The 27,208-nt window shown below is 35.5% G+C and overlaps 1 protein-coding gene across 45 annotated transcripts in view; it reads left to right on the top strand.

The window, feature by feature from the left end:
• The window catches only part of LOC143647089 (anomalous homeobox protein-like), a 343,658-nt gene that overhangs the window by 291,518 nt on the left and 24,932 nt on the right, over positions 1–27,208 (top strand). For 21 of the 45 annotated variants that reach the window (XM_077116749.1, XM_077116724.1, XM_077116758.1 and 18 more), the window contains one exon: positions 24,727–24,814. Coding sequence is in view for 6 of the 45 variants with exons in the window: in XM_077116755.1 (XP_076972870.1) it covers positions 24,727–24,814 (88 nt within the window). In the remaining 39 variants the exon portion in view is untranslated. Of the gene's footprint in view, positions 1–6,299; positions 8,094–11,018; positions 11,828–12,570; positions 12,691–24,726; positions 24,832–27,208 lie in introns of those variants that run through there. The other 24 variants (XM_077116721.1, XM_077116714.1, XM_077116722.1 and 21 more) reach the window with 4 other exon arrangements.

Below are 27,208 nucleotides of genomic sequence, written 5' to 3'. Positions count from 1 at the left end.
ATGGCAGGCAGGATTGTTCCAAGAAAGATGAGGGGCTGTGTAGAAAGACAGTCTTCGCCAAGTTGTGAGGGTGCAATAGCCCAAAGAATGGATGACTCAGACAGGTTCAACTTGGTGAGTAAAATAGAGCTTTGACTAGTGGAAAAGGCAGGGCTTCATGGTGGGAATGGACAAAGAAGGCAGGGAGCCAAGAGGATACATATGCATAATTGCTAGCAAAGCTAATTGTTTCCTAATACTTGTCCCTCTGGGCATGACTTCTAACAAAGTTAGCCTTGGGGAGAGATGATGAAGGCACAGAGATAGAGGAAATGCAGGGATGTGCATAATTGATGACAATGTTGGAAGAGTTGTGAGGATATTTGAAATTGTGAAAGCATTACAATGTTACCAGGGTCTTACTCTATTCTGTTGAAGTGGTCTAAGCATTGACTTCTCTCTGTTTGGCAGTTGATTAAAGTTAGATCTGTCTATGCTGGATGTATTCAGTTGGTTCTTTAGCATCCTCTCCTCCACTCGCTGTGAGTTGAATGCATTCTGTTACAGTTTTCCAGGGCAGCTGTGGCAAAATCATTACTGATTTGCTTAAACTATAGGGATTAATTATCTCATGGTTTTGGAACCTAGCACCCTGAAAGCACAGACTGTCAAAATTGTCTTGACAGGCTATGCTTTCTCCTGGGTTGTTTTGGTGGTGGCTTGGCTTGCCACAATCCTTGGGGTTCCTAAGTTTGCACCCTTGCTTCTGTCACATGGCCATCTGTCTCATTCTCTGGCTTCTTCTGTCTTTGGGCTACTATCTCTGTTTTCAATTTCCTTTGATCATAATTTGCTTCAGTTATACTTGATAGAGGCCTGCCTTCTTTCACTTTGGCCTCATTTTAACCAAGCATTTTTAAAGTTACTCTTTACAAATGGGTTCACACTCACAGGACCAGGAGTAGGAGTTCAGTATGTCTTTGTATGGAACATGATTCAATTTCCAACACATATCTACCCGTTGGCCTCCTAAGCAGCATTCTCAACCTGTAGGCACTGGCAGTATGTCTCTAAGACAATTTCAGGCTGATTCTTTCTTATATGGTCACATGTGGCTAAAGAACACTCATGTGTCCTTTGGCCAAAAGAACTCTTGACTCTCCAGTTTCCCTCAGTTTAGAAATAAGCACCCACTTGATCTATTATCAAAACAGTATATATTCTCTAGATTTCTCAGATGTACATCAGAAATCAGTTTATTATGACTCTCACACTTCTATCCCAGTCTGCAGAAGGAAACATATCAGATTCTTAGACCTATCTCTCTGAACATCTTTTCTCTGAATTAGAGATAAGAGGAAATGCATTCCCTAGCCCAGCCCAAGGGCATTTCATGCAGCCTGGCAGTCCTTTTAAAATCCCTCTTGCAGTATTTGTTTCTTTCATAAACTGGATATCACTGGTTAGTTAAGACTCACAAAACTAATTTTCAAAATTTTCTCTTTAACATCCAATTTATTACCATTGTAAATTCTAAATTGAAGGGAGAACCCTAAAGAGTTCTATTGTTTAACCTATTTAAAGAGCTTTATAAGTAACTAAGTTAAACATTTATTGGGTGGAATGCACAGACAAGCAGAATTGACAACAACATTATAACTTGCTGCCCTGTGTTAAAGTTATATCTACTTTTAAATGATTAAGACTTAATTTAATTTTGGAAGTTTTAAATTGTGAAAATTTGTAAATTCTAGAATTGAGGAAATATACTCATTTCATTTTTTATTATACTTCAGTTAGATAATACAGCCTGAACAATTACTTTTTTGGGAATTTGCTTAAAGTTCACAATGTTATTTCCCCCCAAAATTCCCATTCTGGCATACATAATAAATCACGACTGTGTGCATCACCAAGAAAAAGAGATGAGACTGTTCACCTGCCTTACCAGATGGCTCATAGAACTGATATGTGGACACATCAGTAACACATTTTGTAGCAGGTGGGCCTCCCCCTCTTTCTGGTTCAGCTGTGCTCTCTGTGGAAAATCCCAAAACCCCCTCTCCTTGCAGCCAAGCAAGATAAGACACATTCCTTCAATAGAAACCCACTCCCCTAGCCTTCAGGAACTGCTGAAGCTCCAAGTAGACAAGATAAGACATTCCTGGGGTGGGGACCCCTCCCTAAATGGTTCAGCTTTGGGCCATTCTCAACTTAAATCAGCCATTCATTTGCCATGTCTTTAACATGTCATTCTGTCTATAAAAGCTAAGGTTGCCTTTTGTTCAAGGCTCAGACTTTCAGAGGCTACTTGATTGAGCCCTATGGCCATAGAAAATGAAACCTGCTTCCCAAAACTATGGATCCTTAGTCTCAGCCTGTTCTAACTTCACAGAACATTCCTGGAGGCCTGTGACCTCGTTCCTGGTTTTCGCACTACAATTTGACATACCAACAATCACTATTCTAATGTGTGATCAATTTGTGTATCACACAGCATTGTCAAAGATCAGAATTTAATATGCATATCTTAAAATGACTTATATGTAATCCTTTATATATAATTTATGCATAAATTTATTCCCTATATTTCTTTTGCCTGTTTTATTCTTCAAAGAGGAAGATGTGTCAGAGATTCCCATAGATATTGAGTATGGCCAACTTATTCATGTATGCTGAAGTATATATTTTTTCAGATTCATGAATCTTATCATTTGCATGTAAATATTATAATTTTAACATAGATTCTTGGACCCCTACTTGATGACAACTTAAAACTAAATAGAAGAAAAGCATAATTAGAAATACAGAGCTGCTTAATTAGAGTTCCAGAACTTGAAACTGGCACAATAAATGGATGACATTTGAGACACTTACTTTAAGGAGGACAGATGGTGTTTGTGGCTGTATGTAGGATAGCAGCATTGAGTTATTTTGGGGGGGATTTTGATATTTTTATATACAGGAAAGAGATACAAATAGTAGTTGTTTGCTCTTATTGCCTGTCAATCATCAATCCTTCAAATAACAAGACCCTTCTTTCTTGAGAGAAAAGTGTACTAGGCATTTGATAATATCTTTGTTCTGTTTGCTGAAATTTTATTTAATGCTCTTTGCATGTTTCTGGTTTAGAAGCTATGCACTTATAAGCTATTTGTGAACATCATAATGGCACTTATTAAATTTTGGTTCATTTTGCTTTTTTAATTAAATAACTTTACAAATAAAAAAGTGAACCCAATTTCTGTATTATTATTTCTGAAAATGAAATAGTCATATAATGTCTTCTGTCATTTTCAACTTTTCTGTATTTCTTTCATGTAGCATTTTACATATTTTTAAAAATTAGTCATTATTTTAATTTAATTTGCAACCATTATTTATTGAGTTAATACAAATATCTGAATACCTGCTGCTATTTGCATCAATTTCTTTCTTGGTTAAGTTTCCTAAAGTACAATCTGTAAAGTGGTAAATTATTTCAGTCAGAAATATGTTTTTATTTCATGCATACTCATGCAAGAAGTTTAGCCAAGCCTGAAATTAGGTTGATGGGAATTTATCATTTCTTTGAAGATGTTATTAGCTTTCAGCCGCTTTATCAGTTTATCAGTTCTTTATCATTTGTCAGATGCTAACTGTGACATAGTACATAGATATATAGTTAGGGGAGTGGGAGGATAAGGTTAAGAAGCTAGAGTACATAGATGATGTCCCAACATCTGAATGAACTTGTAAAAGCGTATGAGATGCTCATACTTAACCAAAAGGCTCTAGATAGAAATTGAGACCTGTGCAGAAAAGAGTTTGCACATAGGACTGAGAGGGTGTCCTTAGAAAGGCCTGCTTGCAAGGTGGGCCCTTGGCTCTCTCTGGCAACATCATATATGAACAGGTCTGAACACCCATATATAAAACTTTCCCATATAAGTGTGGCTTGCTGGGCCTAAACCATTTGTAAAAATAACATGGTTTATGTAGAAACTTGCTTTCCTTCTGAGAGCCTGGGATTTGCATACATGACAGGGAGAAGGTACCTATATGGCTAGCTTCCTATAAAAACCCTGGACACTGAGACTTCAATTGACTTCTCAGGGCAGAAACATCCTATACATATTGTTGTATTTTTGTTTCCAAGATGAATGCACTCTCCTTACCCTCTCATGGGAGGAAGAAATCACAAGGAGGCCTGCCAAGTGATTCCTGCACATGTTGCCTGTGTCATTTTCCCTAATGAGACAGATATGTAAATTTCTACTTAGCTATAATAAATCTTACCCAGGAGTGAGTCCCATATGTTGAATCCTATAAGTTCTTCTAGAGGATCTCCAAATGAAGTTGGTCTTGGGAACAGCCAACAAAAGGTCCTGTATGAGATGATGAAAATAAAGTTTGATGTGTGGTTATTATTGTTGATGTCCCTCTACAAGACTATGAAGGTTATAGGAAATCTTTTCGATACCCAGTACCTGTAGATTCCTTGTGATACTGTATGAAGACAGAACTTTATGAATTTCATAAAATTCAAACATATTAATGAATTTAAGATGACCACTGGAATAAGTCCATACAAAGACTTTCTATGGTTCACTTTTTCCTCTATATTTCATTTTGCCTTCCAAATCAAATTTATGTACTATGATTATGAATAGCAGTCACTGAAGTGAGTATCAAGAGATAAAGAAAGGGAAACATCACATCTGGTCTTTATTCCCAATTCTGACACATTAACCTTCATCTAATTTAGCCTTCTCATCTTATGGAAACTTGGCCAGGTGTGATATTAATATTGGAAAAGTCTATAACTGTATCTGAAGTAAAACACATACAAATATACACTGTTAGTCCAAAGGTAAACTCATTTTTTCCTATTCAGTGTGCAGGATTACCTTAAGAGTGGATTTGGAGATAACTAACTCTGGGTTTAAATTATATTTATCTATTTATTAACTGTACACTTGCTGCAATTATTTTTTTCTGATTCTTTCCTCCATTCTATTTAAAAAATGGACAAATAATTTTCCCTCATAGTTTTGCTGTAAGGAGAATGATAAATTGGTAGATAATTAGGAAAATATCTATCTATCTATAGATAGATGGATGATGAAGTATATAAAGTACTTAGGATAATTTTGGATTCACAGCAGATGCTCAAATATTGATATCAATTAATAAAAAAAGTATTCTGTTCTTTCTCTACTTTGTAAACCCAAATATTATAACATGACTCAACCAAAATATGGCCTTTCAAATAACATATTTATTACATACTATGTCTTTATATAGTATGTATTAGCATTTGTAGCTCCAATCTCTCCATCCACTCATGTGCTCTGGAGGACTGTGACCATATTTATTCCTCATAGTGTTGGAGATTATAGGCAGGAAATTCAGACAGGGGGAAAGAAGCCATCCTAATGGAAAAGGAAGACATAAACTATTTTTCATTGCATATGACAAGATCTTATGGACAGAAAATTCAAAGGAATCCTGCACTCACCACACACACACACACACACACACACACACACACACACACACACATATTTGCTCTTGAGGACTGTGATCATGTTTATTCTTCCTAGTAACCTCAGTAATGATGCCAGGATCTGCCCCTAAGTGTTGAGCTAAGAAGTTCATTGAATTAATACATTCTTTATTTTGTAAAGGATGTTATTTATTTAAGATTTATATGCTACTTTCAGCATTAAACATAGACACACGTGGACACTGACACACACAACAACTGTGAGTAGAGTTATCAGATCTGGGTTTAAGGTCTAAAATCTTCATTATGTTGAGTGTTCCTTAATCTTCCTGTTTTTTCCCTCTGCTATTTTATTTCTGAGATATTTGACTTAATGAACATTTTCATACTTCAGAAATATTTTTTTAAGCTGGAACATGTGATTTATAGTTCTTAGTAATTTTGTTACAATGTTTCTAAATGTTTGCCTGTTGTCTTCACTCTAGAATGAAAGCTTGATTGAGAATAATAGTATTAGGATATACTTTCCGCAGAAAGTTTTCTTGGGGAAGTGTGATGGTGGTTCAGTGGCAGAATTCTCACCTGCCTTGCTGGAATGCTGGATTCCAGGTGCCTGCCCATGCCCCAAAAAAGTCAATCATGAGCCTCAGTAAGTTTTAAACTTGGATATGTTGACTTCTGGGGTTAAATATTGATGGTTGAATATCTGATTTCCCTTTTAGGAGAATTGCTTTTTCTGCTAGGTGCCTGAAAAGCTCTTTCTTAACAATAAAAGTTCAATAATGAGAACACTTCTGACTCAACACAATCATTTGCTGACAATTTTCCTTATTTATACTGTATCACTTGATTTGAAATTTAGGCTTTGCTTCTGATTCAGGAAAATTTTCCACATCACTTTTTTCAGTATTTCCTTCATTCATTTTCTGCATATATGATTCATTTTTCCTAAATTGCATAATTTCTCTTAATCTCTAATAGTGCTATCTTCTTTACTTTGAGTTTATACTTTCCTTGCCACCTTTCCTTGTGATTAGGTGGGTGCCTGCCATGGTTTGATTTCAAGTGAACACGTATTGATTTCTTATCCTAAGGCTTATCCAAGGCTCAGTGGTTTCCCTCTGCTTCTTCTTGCACAGACACAGATAATAGGAACTATTGGTGAATACTGACTGGCATTTTGTCCTATTTCTTGTATTTGGAAGTTGTTCATAATACCTTGCCACTTATTTTCGGTGGGAAGTAATATCATATGGTTTGGTTCTTTTATCTTTATCCCTTCTATTTTATGCAGGAATTTTAAAACTTTATTACCATTGTTGTCAAATTTTCAGAACTCATGTTGCATGCTTGAAAGCTGATTGTGTTTGCTAAACAATTTTAACTGAAAAAATATTTATCATTAACTTTTTGAAGAGATCACAGTGTCTTGTCTGGTTTCCATTGCTGTGGCTGCTTTAGTTCCCTTTCTTTCTTGTCCTTTAGTCCCCCTACGGTGTGACTAAAATAAGTTAATTTATTGTACTTCTTAAAACTGATGATCTATTTAAACACTTTTAAAGTATTTAATTCACATATCAATTTTTGTGTGTTCAGTATGTACACTCTGAAACCATCTTCTGCAGCTTTCTATAGATTTGTTTGTCTCTTGCTCAGGGAAAACTATTTCCTTATCTAGTTGTTGAATATGATTATGAGCTATACGTTTTAACTTTGTAATTTTAGCAATCTTCAAAAGTCTGCACTTAGGTGATTTGATTTGGTTTCTTGTAGATGATGGGGCACTACAAATTGAATCCTTTTTAGTGATATTTGTTGCAATGAAATTTTCACCCTGAGACTATGTTATAAATCAAATGTCTGACTTTCATGAGTGGTGGGTGACAGATATTACTAAGGAAGATTATTGATATTAATTATCAATTTCCCACAAGTTCCAACATAAACTGACTGGTTTTGCTTTGGTTTACCTGAGCAGCCACAGATTTTTCTAAGTCTCTTTCTGCAATTGAAGGTATTTGCTGAATATGTGGCTAAGCATGGGGTGGAGTCAGGTTTAGCTCCCAATTTATCAGATTGAAAGGCTATTTCTCAGTGGGTTGATATCCAGCAAAATTCTGGGGTTATGGGTTGGGCACACTTACAGGGCAACCCTGGCTTTCATGTGGCCTTTTCATTCTAGTTTCAGTTGTAAGTTTAACGTTGTGATTTTCCTTTTGGTGATACTTTTCTTGTGTTGGTGGTTGTTATTCACTGAGGACTTGCTTTATTTTCCTAAGAGGTCTGCAGTGTTTTTCAAATGGGTTCACTCTAAATAATGGAGCACTGGGATGTTTTCCAGTATGAGAGCCTATCAGAGTATCTGGTCTTCTTAAAGTATATTTAAATCATAAATAGTGTTCTTTTTTAGAAAATTTAGATTTTATCTTATTTGAATGTACAAATTTTAAAATAAAATTCTCACCAAATACTTGTGGGGACTACTTGATATTTTTAAATTAACTTTTATGTTTTTTTCAGAGTAAGCTCTTTAGAAATCAAGTACTTTTTAAAAAAGAGAAATCAAAAACAATAAAACCCAGCTGTTTCATATCATCATTTACTTCTTATGCCTGGATTTCCAGAGGTAGCTTCTTAAAACTTTTAGCTCTTGTAGTCATTGACATCTATATTTTAAAAGTACTACTTGCATTATTTCATTATTTTCTTTAACTTTTAAAAGTTAAAGAGCTTTTAAAAAGTTTCAGCAATAATACAAAAAATAATACAAAAACAATACACTGAACTCCAGTATAACTCCCACCTAGAAACCTAGGGTTAAGAACTTTTAATATTTTCTCTCTCTCACTCTCTCTCTCCCTCCTTTCATAATCAGCCCTATATTTCTCTCTCTCTCTTCCTCTCTGTCTTTCATCTATCTATCTATCTACTTACCTACCTACTTATCAATTTTCCAAATATTTCAGAAGAGGTTTCATACATCATTCCCCTTTACCACTTAAAATTTGCATGTATATGTCCTAAAAGCATGTTATTCACTTATACAACCAAATTAGCTAGAATTTTCAAGCTCAAGACAGTTAGCATTCATATAAAGCATATAGTCTATATTCTGATTTTTTCAATTGTCCCAATAATGCTCTGTTGGGCGGTTTCTCCTCCATTATTAGATCCAGTTAAGGATCATAGATATCATTTCACAGTCATTTTCATTTAGGTCTCCTTTTTATATACACTGTACAATTTCCCATCTCAATCACTCCTACACATACACTTCATTGGTTTTAATAACATTAACACTGTTGAGCTGTCATCATCACCATCCATTATGAAAAATTGTCCATCATCCAAAACAGAACCTTACCTTCATTATGTATTAATCTCTCACGATTACTCCCTGATGCCCTGGGTACCCTGTACTCCATTATCTGTCTTTGCAAATTTGCATATACTAGTTATTTCATGTAAATGGAATCATACAATATTTGTTCTTTGAATCTGGCATATTTTTCATAAACATATATATATTGGAAAATGACAAATATACATTGAAAAATACTCTGGAGAGGATACAAAACTGGGGAAACTAAAATAGAACACAAAAAGCTTTATATGTATCTGTCATGATGGTGTGTGTGTGTGTGTCATGAGAAGCATACCTGATAACACCTAAACATTTATTATTAGTGGTTTAAGCAGAAGTGATACGCTGTTTCTTTGTTTTTCTTTGTGGTTTCTCATTTTTGTATATTCAGTTTAAAATTTAAATTAAAGATGTTTTAGGGAAACATCTTTGTTTCAGGAAGAATGTAGTTGTTTTTCTCAGTTATGGAGAAATAAGCATACCCTGTCTTTGGATAAGTTACATGGAGCTCTTTTATATCCTCATGAATATTGGCCAGTAATTTACAGAGTTGGCCTTTAGAGAATTTGCAATCAGACTTACTTTAGGGTCAGGAAATTTTCTAAGAGGAAAAGGGGCAAACAGGTACTTAATCCATCTCTAAAATGATTTATGTTTTTCCTAAAAAGGATTTCCTCTGGAAGTAAAAGTCAAAAAGTTCCTCAAAAGGAATTTACAATGCAAGACATTCAGTCTGTACTGAAGTCTGCTGGGTTTTGGGAGCTGAAATCCATTGGAGCAAAGCTGTTATGATCCAGCCTATGGCTGAGATTCAAAGATGCCCCACCAAAAAAGTACCTTTATATCTTGCCAGACATTTGGAGAACTAGCTAGTTCATGGGGGTAAAATGTTAGAACTGTGAAGAAGAAGCACAAATGTGAGGTACTTGTATAACTAGCACAGAGAGAAGAATTGAGACTGATTTAACTGTTGTTTTTACACCTTACACCAAACTGATGATGTTGTTTCAAACTAGAGATTTGTTGCTCTTCAATTTACTGCAGAAATCTGCTAATGTAAACTATTTTAATTTCTTCAATACTTTACTTAGCATATTTTAGGCTGAAGTGTACATTTTCTCAATCTCTGAGTTGGACATTTGATTCTATGTTCAAAGAGAAGTAGCAATCTTGTTTTCGGTTTACTTCCCTGTATACATGAACATTAATATAAATTTGATAAACATCCTGCAAGAAAAAATTAACTAATTTGTATGTCATAAAAAGGTTAGAGAAGTTAAGAAACCTGCCTGTACTTATTTTTGCAAGTCTATGATTGGTAGGCTGATTTATTTTTTGAAGGAACAAATATTTAATGGAAGACCAATGGTTACTGCAAGGATTGACAAGGTATCTCCAAAACAACCCTCAGACTTGATGATCCACTAAAAGGGCTCACATGGCTGAGAAACTGTAAATTCACATTTATGATTATTACAGTGAAATGATATAGATTGTCATCAAAAAGGAAAAAGGGGCATGGGCAAAGTACAGGAGAAACAAGTTGCAAATGTCCCAGTGGAGATGAATGGAGTTGCATGTAATTCTCCCATGAACATTGTGGGAAAACATGTGTGAAGTATTGATAACCAGTGAAACTCACAGGAGCCTTGGTACCTGTGGTTGTTATTGGAGTTCCTTTATGTAAGCAGGCAGTGCCTGTCTGACTGACCTCAGGTGCTCAGACGTTCATCATAAATCAAGAGGTTTACCTAAACTTAATTGGTCACACTGGTACACCATGGCCCAAGGCCTCAGACATATAAAAACCTTTTTATCTGGCAGAACATTCTGAAAGATCAAAATTTATCTCTCAAGAGCCAGCCAAACAACAATCAATGTTGAAGACAGTATTTTCTTTGATATGTACAGGGCTTGATAAACTCAGGTCTGCCGAGTTAATACAAAAAGTGGGGACCGTCAGCAGGAAATTTGAATTAGACTATCCAAATAGTCTGTAATACCTGGAGTTATCCAGTCGGTGGAGAAATCATGAAGGAACCTGTGTAGTAAGCTTTGGGTTTAAAGCCTGTGACATTCTGTTGCTTGGAGTGCCAGCCATCATTTTTTAATTAAGCACCTGTCTTTTAAGATCATGAATAAATTCTTTCCTTCTCTACAATCATATGATCATTTGTTCTCTTTCAGGTATGGCTGTCTTTCTAACACTCCAGGAATCTTAGTCCTTTTGAAAGGTCCTAGCTCCAGAGAGATATCTGCAGTTCAGAGAGAAATGTGGCTAATTCACCTGAAGCTGCTAGCTTATTCAAATGCATTTATTAAATCTGTTACTAAGGCATGTGGTGTAGGACTTGGTGTCCAGGAACTCCAGAAATACCTTTTCCTGTAATAATCTATGTTTGAGAAACTTATTTGAGCACGATTCCATACACCGTGAATGATGCTCTTGTAGCTGTGCATACTTCAAGTTCTGGATGGAAAAAAATATGTTTGAGAAATTTGAAATTTGCCTTGTGCAACAGCAATTCATCTAGCTGCCAGTATTCAGCCAATGAATTTCCTTCTTTTGAAGCTCTCTGACTTGTCCATATTGACAAGAGTCTGGACAAGGGGAAATGCAGTAATAAAAATGGAATGAAAATATAGGATCTATTGGCTCTTCCGTTACCTTGTCTTTTAGAATTCATCTATTAACTCTCTCTCTGTTCAAATCCTGTCTGAATCCTTCATCTCCAGATAGGCAAAGATCTGGAGGCCAGCTATGCATTGCCTCAAGACTCCAATGTAGACAGCCCATTGTTGGAAGTTTTTTTTTTTAATTTACTTTTTTAAATTTTCTTTGTTTGTTTGTTGCATTGTTGGAAGTTTTCAACCACTGAGAAGATGGAAAAGTTCTGACTGGAACACATTTCTGTTGTGTTCTCTAGGTCTAGATTTCTCACTTACAGAGCAACTTATCCTCAATGAACTTTACATTGTGAGAATAAAATAAAAAGGTGACTGGTCAATATTGCTTTATATATTATTAAGAGGGAACATGAATATTCCTATCCTGTAGACATTGCTTTAATTTTCCTCACTTGTAGTTTGCTCTCTTTCTGTAGGAGGTATGGTCTTTCTATGTACTTTATACAGGAATTTAGGCATGTGTAAAAATGGTGAGTTATAAGCTCACAGTCAGGGGAATATTAGAAATATAGGAGAAAATCCAAGGAATTATGAAGCACCAACATTGAAGTCTAAGTTAAACAATGGACTAGTTACTAGTACTTTCAGATTGTTAGTACAATTGTAATAATGTGCTCTCATCAATTAAAACAAACATACCACACCAATACAAGGTGTTAATAGTGGGGTAATATGTGGGAACCCTGCATTTTATGTATGATTTTTCTGTAAACTCACAATTTCTCTAATAGAAAAAGAAATATAGGAGAAAAACAAGTGTAGCTTCTCAATAGTAAAAGTATGAGGAAATAAAAAGTGAGTTGTCTATAGTAACAAATGCTGTAGAACCATGAAGGAAAATAAAGACTAAAGAAAGCCTCAGGTAAATTATAAGGGACAGGACATAACAACCTCTCCTTCCTTCTAGAGCAAATTCCAGTGGGAGCACATCAGATTGAACTAGGGGCTCTTTCAAATAGATCTATCATGGGGATGCAACCACATATTTTCCACCTCCATTGTTGATGTTACCCCCTTTGATATTTTCTTTTCTTGCATTTGCTCCCCTCAGGCTGTCAGAGCTTTGATGCAGAATATGTGGAAGAATATCAAGAACCATCTGGAATCTTCAGTTGTTTTTGATTTGTGTTGCTGAGTAGTGATGACATGAGCCCCTAATCATTCTGTCAAGGTGAGCTTCAAGGCAGACCTGTGGTTAAAATGTTATAGATATGCCTGAAGGAGATTTACATGTTTCCACCAAATATAAAATAAACACAATGTGGCCAACCAATCCCATTGGTAATATTCCACATAGTGCTGCTGAGATCCTGCATATGTTATTGTTTGTATTATAAGGAAGGCACAAAACTTCCCTTTCACAGGGAGGACAATGCTGGCTGATGCTAGGCATGCTAAGGCCCATTCTTCTTGGGCTTAAACCAAAACCCCATATGAACTCTGCAGAGATGACATCAAAGTACACTTGAGAGTCTTGATCATGTTTGATGATATGGGTCCTGCACAAGGTGGAGAGGGAGAGAGTGTGTGTGTTATGTGTATGTGTGCATGCTAATGATTGTCTATGGAGGCATTCTTGATCCTTCTTACTTAATTTTTCTTCCTCTCTTTACCTATGCTATCTCCAACCTCATCCTCATTATTTGCTTTACTCTTTCCAAGGTGGCCCATGTGGATGTACAGAAAATATTTTCACTAGTGACAAATGGCTTATCCATTTTATCTGTGACAATATAATCAAGCCAGTTAATGTGAAGAGTCTCCATGGAGAGGCCCTTCCTTTCCAAAAGTTACCATTTACTGGGGAGACCTTGTTGTCAAGTTCAAAGTTAAACCTCAGAAATGGCAGTTACTCAGATAGCATATATCTTTGCTTCTAGGTCCCACAATATTCAACACAGGGTTCACAACAGGAATACTGCCCAATTTACCCCTCATCAGTGTCCAAATGACTTGGTGTCCTCATGGCATTTGTGAAATAAGAAGCTTCTTGAATCTTTTCCTCTCTGGAAGCTGAATGGGTAATCTCTAATCCCAATATTCTCACTCCTTTCTGCTACTCACCCCTACATACACAAGGATAAAGTAAAAGTATGTTAAAGAGCAAGAGAAATTCTGGTTTATTTAGATCCTTTCTCATGAGAAAAGTCACTGTTATAGGGCTATTGTATCCTATTTTTTTTAATGTAATATAATTTTTTTTTTTTTTTTTAAGAATTGAGCTTCTGCACAGGAACAATGTGAAACTATATTGGTGGGAGTACAACAACACTGTCACCCACCTCCCCACCACTGGTCACTTGTGAGAAGCTAAGCAGGCACTCAGTAAGAGCTTAAGATGTCAGCTTCATTCTCTAAACCCAAAGTACCAGGAGAGTCTGAATGTACACTCCCAAACAGAGTACAATCTTAAGACAGCACATGACTATTCAAAGAAATGAATATATTAAGGAATCATCAAGATCCACTATCATGATGATAAGAAACCATGTTTTTCAGAGGATTGCCTGCATCGTGGTTAATAGAAAATGCCTAAGTGTATGCATATATTAAAGAGATTTGCCTCTTTGGAAGGGATGGAGTATGAATTTCCTACTGACTAGAAAAACTTCCCCCCAAACAAAGCTTGACCAGTTGGGAAATTGGCCTGTGGAATCTCCCTGGGGAGATGGATAAGGACTAAGTTGTACTTGACCACTCAGTAAGTTTCAATTATTAACATTTTATCAATAATTATCAATGATGTATGAACACAATATTTAATAATGAAATTAAACACAAAGTAAAATGCTAACATTCTTGACTCCACAGTGATATAAATGTATTGTTAAATATTTAAATGCATATGACAAGAGACATATGCATTTCTCTTTCCTTTAGAGAAAGCCAAGTAATTTACATAGAAAAGTCACCCTCCAGGAAATGAAGCTTAGTTCCCTACCCTCACTTGCATTTGGGCTGTGCATACTGACTTGCTTCAAAAAAAGGGTGCATAATAAAATAGTACCTTTACAGTGGCAGAAACTGGCAGACCTTTCTTGGCCAGGGGAACATGGCTAATGTCATGAGTGATAAGTCATATTGATGGCATGTACCTCTGAACTGACAGGACTTAAAGGGGTCATCACTTTTCTACTTCCAAAAGGAGTACATCAGACAAATGCAAAGTGAGGCACATTCTACAAAATACTTGACAAGTAAGTCCCAAAAAAGCCATGATAATGACTAACAAGGAAATACAGAGAAACCAGAAGAGACTGAGGGGATGTGACAATTAAATGCAATGTGATGTCTTACATGAAATATCCCTGGAACAGGAAAAAGGCATTAGGGGCGCATCTGGTGAAATCTAAGTCAGGTGTAGAGTTCAGTTAGTAATAATGTAGTAATGTTGGTTTCTTAATTGTGGCAAATATTCCATGGTGATGTAAGATCTTAATTATAGGGGAACCTGGGCAAGGTATATATAGAAACTCTTTGTAATTAAAAAGAATGTGTATTTGGCTGTTGATGGGAAGAGTAGTCTACAAATATTAGGTCAATTTAGTTGATAATTTTTGGACCTCTGCATCCTGATTGATTTTCTGTCTATTGTTTCCACTGCTGAAAGCTAAATGTTGATGCCTCAAATTATAACTAGAATTGTTGTAATTCCCTCCTTTGGTTCTACCAGACAGGTATACTTTGCATATTTTGAAGTTCTATTCTTAGGTGCATTAAGCAATTAAGACTATTCTGTCACCTTGGGAAATTAAGAGTTTTATCATTATTTTACATCCTTTATCATCTCTCATATTTCTCCCTGACCTATGCCTACATTGTCTGATATTAATATAGCTTTCCAGCATTCCTTTGATTTAATTTTTCATCTATTTCTCTCTATTTGCTTTTAGTTTATCCAACTTTACATAAAAATGAGATTCTTCCAGAAATCAAAGCATTTGTTTTACTGCCATCTGAAAATCACTCTTTTAATTAAGATGCTCAGGCTAATTACATATAATATAACTATTGATAAGTTTCAGTATAAACATATCATCTTAGTTATTTTCCATTTGTTCCATGCATTCTTTTCCCCTATTTTCTCTTTTTCTGCCTGAATTTAAATAATCTTTTTTATGATTTTATTTTGTTTCCATTATAAGCTTATTTGTCTAGCTATTTTTTAGAATATTGCCTGCTTGCTCTAGGTTTTATATATCACAGTTTACTTACAAATGCCATACTAGTATTCAATGAATTTACAACAGTGTAGGTCCAATAAATTTCTCTTTTGTGCTCTTGCTTTTGTATATTTTAATTCACTTGATAAAAATAAAAAAAAATGTCATTTTTGCTATAAAATGTCAATTATCTTTAAAACTGGTTAAAAATAGGAAAAACACATTTTATGTTTGCTTAAATCTTTATCATTTCTGGAACCATCCAATTCCTAGCATAGATCTAAATTTCTCTATTGTAACATATTTTAGTTTGGAAACTTCTATGTCATTCCTTCTATTGCATGACTTCAGCAATTAATTTTCTAAACATTGTTCATCTAAATTTTATTTGTGAAGGGCATTAATGCTGGATAAAAATTAAAAGTTAGCAGAAGTTTCCCCCAGCACTCCATATTGCTCAATTTCATTGTGGTTGGCTGGTTTTCTCATAAAAAAAAATCTTCTGTTTTTGTTTGAGCTTCCTATGTTAGTTATATCAAATCTGATTGCCTTCAAAATTTTCCATTTACCTTTGGTTTTCAGCTGTCTGAAGGAGTCCATGGATATGTGTGTGTGTGTGTGTGTGTGTGTGTGTGTGTGTGTATCTTTTTGATGTTTATATTGCTTTGAATTTCATTTTTTATCTGTAGCTTGAATTCTTTCATTATAGTTTTAGTTTCTTGGCAATTATCAATTAAACACAACTTCTGTTCTCTTTTCTCTTTCTCTCTCTTAATTTCTAATTTTATATATATACATGTGTATATATATGTACATATGTATATGTATTAGTCCATTTGTTGTATATATATATATATATATATATATATATATGTAAGTATTAGTCTATTTGACCACTTGATGATCCATTCTTTTTTTCACTGATTTTTCTCTTTATTTTTCAGGGTATTAATTTGTATTGATATCTCTTCAACTTCACTTGTTCTGTCTTCATCCTTCAGCTCTACTACTGTATTTTTATCGGCAGCATTTCCTTTTGACTCTTGCTTCTAGCAGTCTCCACTTATTTTCTGGAATCTTTATTTGTTCATGCATATTGTCTACACTTTCTGTAGATTGTTTAACATTTTACTCAGTTATTTAAGGTAAATGCTAAATCCAATGCCTTGTTTATCCCTTAATCTTTTTTTCTAGATTATTTTGTGTCCTGCTGTTTTTGTTTTTTGAGAGCCTCAAAAATTTTCTGTGCAGTACAGTAGATGATGAAGTGAATAGTGTTTATGTCTGGAAATGCACAGGCCTCTTCACAGGCAATTTGTGTGCAGGATTGAATTAATCTGGTCAACAGTTGACCTGGATTTGGGTTGCTATATTTCCTTTCAATGTACCAGTGGAAGATGTTACTTAGTGTTTGAATTAATATCTTCAGTTTTCAGCTGTTTCAGAAAGACTGTGTGGTAGGATGAGATCTCTCCATCCTCTTACCATTCCTGAATGGTGAACTGCCTTTGCTTGTTATGTGGCATTGGCCAGGCTCATGTTTGGGTATGTGTCCTGGAAGATGTTCTCAATTAATACCCCACCATGTAATTATTGTTCTCAAATGTGGTTTCTTAAGGTATTTAATTTTTTAGGCCTTTATTCTATGTTTCTATTTGTAATGATGTTTAAGAAAAATATCATGTAAAGTCAACCCATCCTGGTGTTCAATTTTCCATGAACAGTGTGGCAGTTCTGCCCTAGAACTCATCCTCATGCTACATTATGAGAAATCTCCAGGTATTTGAAAGACGGTTTTTTCTAAATCCTATAATTCCACTCATTGTGCCAAATTGTATGTGGCATATGATCCATGATGCCAATTATTTTCCTGAATTCAGATTATGTTGCAATCACCCTTAAATGCAGCTTACTATTGCACATGAGTCTTTTTTACACATGCCTCTCCAATTTACCAGTAACTATTCTAAGAACTTTAGACCTTTTTTCTCTTCTTATTTTGTCTTATACTAACTTTGTTGTACCAATCTTTGATTCTCAGGATAAATTATCTAAACATATGAATATTATTCTTCTTTAAAATTATTTTTGCTAATAAATAAAATTATTTTTAGCCAGTATTCAATCTAAGTCAGTTAGACTGTACATTTATTAATTTCTAATATTTAATTCTTACATTATTATTTTTCAGATGATGTGATTTCCTATCAATTCAATTTCTCAAGGTCAAAGTTTAATTTCACCTCAGTAGGGGTCTTTACTCAATCCTTACACATCATTCAAGTTCTTTCAGCAAAAACCCTTCACTTTAAGTATCTGTATTAGCTGTCCATGACTGCCAGATAATATTAGAAACATTAAGGGCTGAAAACAAAACCCATGCATTAACTCACAATTCTGGAAGTCAGAAATGTGGACAAGCTGGACTGCACTCTGTGTTTAAGTGTTGCTTGGGCTGGGGTCCTATTTGGGGGATCTGATGAAGACTCCACTTCCACTTCATTCAGAATGTTGGCGGAGTCCAGTTCTTTGCTGTATTTGCTGATGTAGGTTTGAGGTCCCCTTTTCCTTACTGGTGGTCGACCAGGAATCACTCAATTTTCCTATTAGTTGTCCATGTACTTACACACATGGCCTCCCCACCTTCAAACCAGCAATGGCATGCTGAGTCCCTCTGACCCTTCCATTCTCTCTGATTTCTTCTACGTATAGGTAGAGTCAATTTACTAGTTTCAAAAAGTTTATGTGATTAGATTTGTGCACCCACATAATCTTCCTTCTGATTAAGTCAAAATTAATTGAGTAATTACCCTAATTACATTGGCAAAAAATCCTTTATTCTCTGGGTGTGATAATCTCATTCACAGGTCCTAGAGATTATAGTATGAAATGTTTTTGTCTTTTGTTGGCAAAATTTCTATAAATATAGATATCCTTGTACATTAATAGTTTCTACATGACAGTATTATTCAATGAAAGCAAGAGCTCATATATCATTATTGCAACCAAAAAATGTTGGTTTTATCTATATTAAGTCTGAATATTAGGTAAAAGTCAATAGACTATTGTATATTTGGATGCAACAAGTTATTCGATGAATTTGACTTCCATAATTGCACTTTGGATCTTGGACCACTTATTTTTTGCATTTCATTAAAAGGTCCAAAATTACTAAAATATGGTTTTATCTATATTAATAAAAGACTTACTAAAAAACAAAGCTTTGAATGGAGAAATATTGAAATATTTCAAGTAATGAATCTTTTCAGTGATGACTAGCAGGTAAATGGACAGTGTCTGACCTTATAAACATTTGCTGATAAGGAAGTAGCTAGACCCAGGATCATAGTGTCCCCCTCCTCCACAGAAAGGGGCAGCAGTGTTTAGAAAGAGATATGGGAATGTGCATTTCTGACCTAGTTACTTATATATTTGTATGTTTGCTCATACTGAACATAATATCATTATGTGAATTGCAGTTGACTTTAAATCTAAATGTGGGATAAGTTGAGAGTCTTGAAGATTGTCTCCCAATATCTCAGGAACAAATATCCCTAAAAGCCCAGTGTCCAACTCTCTGCTCATTAAAAAAACATAATAAAAGTCAAAATCTGCAATATTCTATTTGGAAAAAAATTTGAAAAATAAAGTATTTCACACTCTTTAAAAATAATTATAACCTGTCAAAAGTTTGAGAAATTATTGCTAAATATGATTTACAATGGACATGATGTAAGGGAAAGGTTAAGGTTGACTCATTAACCAATCACGAAGTAAAACTAGAATTATGGGGGAAAATTCAAATGCTTTAATGAACAAAAATAAAAGTAGGAGAGTTCTGAGATGGAAGGGGATGCAGTGTTGGTCTCTTACCTATTTCTTTGAGCATTTGGTATATTAGTTGTTTGATGAAAAGCAAATTATCACAAAAATACAGTATCTTGAAAGAAGAAAATATTGTTTTTATTCTCCTTCAAGGGAAGGAGAATTCACTCAGGTTTTGTAATCTTTCCAGAGTCTTGACAAATTAAAGAACCTGCCTGGGGCTCCTGGATGAAACTTCCTGGGATATGCGGCAAGAGAATAAAACACGCATTTTGGGTTTTCTTCAGAATGCACCTGTTTTGGGGGACATCATTTTTGTTTGCAGATGGCCCATTCCCCAGTGGGCCTGGGACTGCCCTTTGCCTCTGACCAGATATTCCATGTTGAGGAGGCAAGAGAGCCCAGGAAATGAGGGTCCATTACCTCCAGACTGGATAAATCCCTGTGGCTGTGACTCCTTTTGCTAGTTTCAGGGGATCTTTCTGCCCCTTGATTCTTTTCTTTCTCCAAAAGACTCTCAGTGCCCTCCTAAGTAAATTCCCTGCAAGAGGGATGGACCTTTCACTCAGAATTGGCACCCCTGAAGAAGAGCTTTGACAAATTACATGACCTGCATGAGGCTGTTAGAAACAGCTTGCTGGGGATGCTACAGGCAAATCAAACAGACACTTTGCATTTGGGGCACCATACACATGTGTCTGGGCCATGGTTCCTCTTTCCTAAAGCTCCTGTCCCCACTGGGCCTGTCCTCTGATGCAGAATCAATGTCCCAAATGAAGATGACATGACCAAGGGAGCCCAGGACATGGGTGATGTTTCCCTTTGGATGTAGGAACATCTCAGGAACTGGACCTCTGTGTGATGGTGTGGAGGGGCTTTTCTGCCCCTTGCTGGATTTTTTACACCAAAGCAGCTTGAGGGTCCTCCTTACAAGATTCTCTCTTCTTTTATTGAGGTCTGGGGCCCCTCTTTACCAGAGTCCCTCTTCTTCCAATGCCTGGGGGGATGGTGGAACAAAGCATGTCAGGGAAACCTCTTGACAAGGCAGAGGTCCTCTTCTCTAGGTCTGGGGAGTCCCTCAGCCCTTCTCCTGTGGATCTGTTCAAAGGTAGAATTAGGAGTGCCCTCCTCTTTCTGAAGTGTAGGCAATGTGGTCTTGTGGGGTTTCTTCACAAGGAGGAGGTTAAGGAGCTCCTGCTGCTAGAGGATGCTTCTTCTGGCCTCCCTGGGCTCCCACTAGCTGATCAGCTCCTGGGTCCCCATGGGTCCACCTCTGTGGGCATGACAATGAGAGACCCCAGAAGCTACCTACTTGACTTCAGGCATAGTTCACATAGGCAGGCCTGGAACTGGGAGATTCTGAGGTTAAACTATTTTAATTACCTTCATCTAAACATCTCTACTTTTGTGCAAGTAGATCTTTCAAGTAGCAAGTTTCACCATGCAGAACAGAAGGAGCCAATTCAGCTTTCAACTTAAGCAATCATATATCTGCTTTTCATTTAGATATCCATTATTATTTCACATGCAGTAAAAGGTCTTTATGTTTCATTTACTTTCCAGTTTGCTGGACAGAACATTAAAAATTTGCTTATTAAAAAGAAAAATGTTGTAAAATAATTAGTTTTCTACTGCTTCATCAAAATTATTTTAGAGAATTAACCTCTTTTAAAACAAATTTAACCCAGACCATGCACCTCAAAAGAAACAAACATGCAGAAATAAACAAAAAACAAATTTAAGATAAATGTATTCAAGTGTCTGCAGTGAAGAATGCATAGACTCCTACATTTTGGTGCCACTGTTTTGGTTTGCCTAGGTTGCATTTCCACCACTACTAAATGTCACCAGAGAGGAAAAGGTTTACCTCCAGTTGCATTTCCACCACTACTAAATGTCACCAGAGAAGAAAAGATGAATAAAACCTTAATCTTATTGCTTAAAATAATTTAACTTCAGAGTCTCCCAGAAAGCTCTCTGGGAATCTTCTCAATCTGTGAACCATAGTTGGAGTGTTTCTTGAATAACAGGATAAGGGCAAAATTCTTTCACTGTTACTTCAGTTAAGAGGAAAGGTTTCAAACATTTTTCCCATTTATAATATTTATTATCTTTAGTTTTCATTAACACTTTTTAAAATCAAATTGTGGAAGTTTCTTCTTATACCTATCTCACTGAAAAACTTGATCATGAATGTGTTTTAATTTTGTCAATATTTTTTCTTCAGCTGTGGAGAAGATATGATATGATATAGAGGATGTGAATTTTACTGATTTTTTAATATTTAACCAACATTTCATTTTTTCATAAAAAACTTATAATAACACATTTTATAGCTATGTATTTTTGGAAGAATTGTGATAATATTTTTGCTGTGTTAATATTATGACTGTGTTCTTGATGATACTTGTTTTTAATTCTCTTTCCTTGTATTTTCCCTCTAGGTTTTGGCATCAGGTTAATGCTGTATTCATAAAATTAGTTAGGTGTTGTGATCCTTTTTATATTTCCTGAGCATTTTTAATTGGATTTTTTCTTGAATGTTTTATATTTGCCAGTGCAACTTTCTGGGCATTTAGTATTTTTGTGGGAAGATTTTTGAAAATGAAAATAATTTCACACACACAGCTATGCATGCTGATATTCTGTTTTGTCATAATTTCAATCCATTGTTTTATAATTAATTGGTTGCTTTTGTTTATGTTGTCAAATAATATATGAAATTGGCATGAAGTTATTCATAACATATATACTTGTTTTTGATTATCTGTTTCAATACCTTCTGGTTCATTACTGTCATTGCTAATTTTTATATTTTTTCTTTATCTTGATTAGTCTTGGTGGGGTCTTATTCAGGCCAGTAGTGTTTTCAAAATATCAAGTCCTGACTTCTAAAATGTTTCATTGTCTTTTACTCTTTCGTTGACTGATTTCTTATATATTGTCTTTCCTCTTTCCTCTTACTTCACGTGATTTGTTCATTTTATTCCAGATTCTTAAAGTACAACATAAATCATTGTTGTAAAAACTATGTTTTGAAATATAGGCTAAATAACTAACATTTTCCCATCAAGTACTGCAATAACTATATCCTACTAATGTTGAAATAGGGATTTTTCACTATAATGTAGTTCAAAGTATTTTCTAATTTCTCTTTTCATTTTTTTCTTGTCATTTGTGTATATGTGTGTGAGTGTGTTGTGTATGTTCAATTTCTAAATATAGGGGAATTTTTAGATATCTTAATATTATTGATATCTAAGTTAAGCCCCTTTCAATCGGAGATTGCACTCTGCATGAGTTCAAATCTTATAAATAAAGGGCTACTTGCTCTATGATTCAGCAAATGGCTAATCTTGGTGAGTGTTTCTTGACACTTGAAAAGAATCTGTATTCTGAATTTGTTAGTATTTGTGTCCTGTAAATATCATTCCTGGTGAAGTTGTTTGGTGGATGTGTCAATATCTTCTATATCATGGTTGATTTCTGTTTCAATTTGTGTGCAATCCTGGGAAGTAATGTTAAAATATTTCAATATGACTCTTGATTTGTCTACTTGTTCCATTAGATCACTCTATTTTAGCTTAATGTATTTGATGTCCTGTGATTGAGAGCATACAATTTTTTATATCAGTGTTCCTTGAAGAATTTGACTTTCACTGTGATGAGCTTCACCTCTTTATATGTGGTTAAACATTTTCTTCCCTTAACATTTATTTTATCTATTTCATACATCCACTCCAATTGTCTAATGCTTATGGTTTGCATGAAACCATTTTTACTGCTTTACTTTCATATCATGTACATCTTTATAAATTGTGTCTTGTTGTATCCTAAGACTGTCCTGCTTTTAAATCATAAGAGCACCTATATATTTTGATAGAAGTATTTTAGTTCTTTCTTTTTTTTGACATGGGCAGGCTCTGGGTACCGAGCCCATGTCTTTGGCATGGCAGGTGAGAATCCTCTAAGCCACTTATCCACTCTAGTGCATTTTTATTTCATGAATTTATACATTTATTATATATTATTGCCATATTATTTTATTATTTCTATATTTAGCTTTATCTTTTACAATTTTCCTTCTGTTCATTCTTTATTACTATTTTCCTGCCTGTGGCTGTTATGTGTAGAATAGCATTTACTTACTTCTTTTTGTCTTAGTTCCTTTATTGAGTTTATAGATCAACATTTTATTATCATTATTTGTTAGTGATTGCTCATTGGTTAACAAAATGCATCTTTAACTTATCAAATTCTATGTCAGAATTTGTATAGAAATTCATTTTATACTTTTAACCACTTCTTGAATGTAAAATACTTTCAACAACATAGAATACTTCTATGTATCCCCATTATTATCACACATTTTATTGAACTTTTTTTCTATGATGTAACCCCATTTTACAGATTTCCTTTTACATGGTATTTAAAGCAATCAGGTGTTCATTAAATGGACTGAGAAAAATTGAAAAAAAACATTTGCTCTCTCCCACATATCTGCAATTAGCATATCTTTGTGAAGAACTAAGTTTCTGTTGTCATTTCCTTCCATCTTGAAGAGCATCCTTTACCATTTTTTAAATACAAGTTTGCTGCTTAAGATTAGTCTCTAATTGTAGAAGCCAAGAGTTTAAAGCAAGACCTACAGAATTTGTTGCAAGCAGCTGGCCTCAGGATGGAGGTGGTAAACTGTGGAGATTGTTGTGTAGAGCAGTCTGGGAGGAAGAGAATATTTACCCCAAATGGTTATGTTAAGTATGAAGAACACTGAAGATAAGAACTTTGCTCCCTCAGGAAATGCATGCATGCTTATTGACATCTTGTGGTATATAACCAGGATCTGGTTAAGAATAAAATTGTCTGAAGTCTGTCTGAAGTAAACTCAAGCTTCAGACCCCCTGAGCCTATCTGTGTCTTTCTTTCTTTATTCCTTTATTTTTTCTCATCATTCCTTAATATCCTTCGAGCTCCGTTTCAATAGGAAGCAACATCTAAACCTGCCTATCTGAAAATGTCTTTATTTCATCTTTATTTTAAAGAATTATTTTGCTGGGCAAATAATTTTTATAAGAGTTTTATTTAAATAATCTTTTTTTAAAAAAATATTCAGCCTTTTAAAGGCTCTTCCTCATTTTCTTTCTTCCACTTAGTGTTCACTAAACTTTGTTTTCATTTTCTGCTTCATTTTTCTGAAGGTGTTCTTTCTGGTCCCACAGGAAGTATCTTCCCAGTGATGGCTGTCTGAACTTTCTGACCACCAGTAAGATCATCACCCCAGCCACTCAGAAGACTCCAGATGGAGAGGTGACTTCCTTCCTCGGGTACCACTCAGTGGGGAGACCTAATTGATGGTCTAGAATTAAACTACAGATATTGTAGACACATATGTACCACCTATCATATTTCTACACCCAAACCACACAACCTGGAATCCAATAAGCCTAAGCCTCTGAGGACACACTTGTGCAATTGTCACCAGGCACTGTTTGTTTATGGCACTGGGAACTTGTTTACCCCAATGCCTGTTTACCCCAATGGGGTTAAGCAGGAAGATGTGGCCCCATCCAGACATCTGATAGTAGGTACAAGATTGGAAGTAAGTTTCTGGTGTAGATCTGGAAAGTAAACTGAATTCTTGTGGATAGATCAAGATACCATTTTTGAAGCTAAAATATGTGTGCCTTCCCTTTGCATTTAGCTAATAACTTTTTCCTGCTGTTCCTTCTTCTTGGGCTTTTGCTAGGAAGAGCAAGAGGATTCAGGAATATTGCTTTGCTCGACACTCCCCCACTCCATGCACATCTCAAACACAGCCTTATCAGAGTACAATAGCCAGATAACCAAGTTAACTATACCTAGTCATATATCTGTATAATTTGCACCATGCTGTCTGGCCTCTTGGAGGACTTACAAGAGAGAGCAGACCAGGAACATAACACAGACATTGAGTAAGAGTCAAATTTCCTTTGAGCCAGGAAGGAGAAGAGGAAACTCTCTGCTTATTCTGTGCTTATATACAACAAAGATGTAGGTCTTTTGTTTTCAATGAGTCTCAAGTCCATGAGATGGAGGAATGAGGCTGTTGTAGGGTTGTAGAATTCCACTGAGGATGCACTCAGAGGTAGGCAGCAGTGCAGGTCTCCCTGCCTCCTGCAAGATGGGAAAGGGCTCTTGGGGCAGCTAACAACCATTCATCCTTAATGGAATCAGTTTTATCAATGACCTTGAATAAATGCTGTTACCCCCAAATTCCTCTTCAAATCTTTGTGAAATATGAAGCTACATGAATCTTACCCATTCTGGAATCTGTGTGTAGTATTTTTCTTCAGTAATTCCAATAACCCCCACACCTTCCCAGTCCCCCTACACGGTCCTGTCTAAAGTTAATGGATGAGAGGGAGCAGGATAATGTTTGCTTTACACTGACCCAGTCTTACTGTGAGAAGTCTCTGAATGACCGAATTTTTTTGGTCATGTTTCTTTCAAATATAAACTGTGAATAAAACTACTTCACTAGATCTGGTCATGTGTGATGCAGAAACCCAGAAAGGGCTGGGGGAGCCATGTCACCATCGCCTCCTTCTGCCTCCTTGTTACCTTGAGAAGCCAAAGCAGGCAGGCAGGAAGGGCTAAGGCCATCCCCTACTATCCCCTATGCCCCAGTCCTGTGATATCCTGCACATATACCACCAAAGAGAGCATGGGCAGAAGACAGCATATAACTACTTGAATAAATAAATATATTAGGGAGTGGTAAAGATCTCTGCTCATGATTAAAAGTGGCCATCTTGAGAGAATTTCTAATATTAGAAATTATATTATATAACTTCTAAGTGTATGGTGAGCATCTTGAGATTTTCAAGATTTTCCATCTGCCTCCAAGCTCATTTACACTGCAGAATCCAGAGCTTGGCTCCACAGGTGGTTCCACCTCCTAGTTCTCAAAGCTGGTCTACATTCCTACCCACACAGACTCCTGTATTCTCACATCAGCAATAGCATGTGGAATCCTCACCCTTATAATCTGGCCTGCTCTTCTGCCACCAGTCAGAGCTGATTCTCCAAGAATCTGCTCTTTTATGGTTTTCTGATTAGATCCCCCCTGCCATAATCTCCCTTCTGAGTGGCACATGATCATTGGTTAATGACCTTAATTTCATCTGCAAAATTTCTTTTTTGAACTTAACATTGTAATAATGCATGTGATATCTCAATATTCACAGTCCTGGGGATGATGACACTACATCTTTTCACATTCTCCCACCAACATTTCCACAGAGTGCCACATCCATTTGCTCTATTAATGTTTTCTCCTTATCATTCAATGAAAGCAACAAATGTCATTGCTTTAAGAATAAAGCATTGGTTTCAGCTATAGTAATCTAGAGAGTTAATTAGATAATGGTAAATGTACTGTGGATCTCTAAGGTGTGAAAGGGGCTTCAATGAATTTGATTTTCATAATATATTTATGATTATGGACTGGTTTACTTTTTCATTTATGAAGGACAAAATTCTTAAAACCCAGGAGGGAGAGAGAGAGAGAGAGAGAAACATGGTTATTTACCAAATCAAAGATCTGAAGTTGCTGTTAAATATGGAGCACATTGCACAGATTTAAGGGAATGTCTGAGGCTTGACTTGATATCATTCACAAAGTAACACTTAAGAATTATAAAGTGGGGGTGATTCTTGGGG

This window comes from Tamandua tetradactyla, chromosome 9, assembly GCF_023851605.1.
Source record: "Tamandua tetradactyla isolate mTamTet1 chromosome 9, mTamTet1.pri, whole genome shotgun sequence".
Lineage (NCBI taxonomy): Eukaryota > Metazoa > Chordata > Mammalia > Pilosa > Myrmecophagidae > Tamandua > Tamandua tetradactyla.
This window is presented reverse-complemented; position numbering and strand designations above follow the sequence as displayed.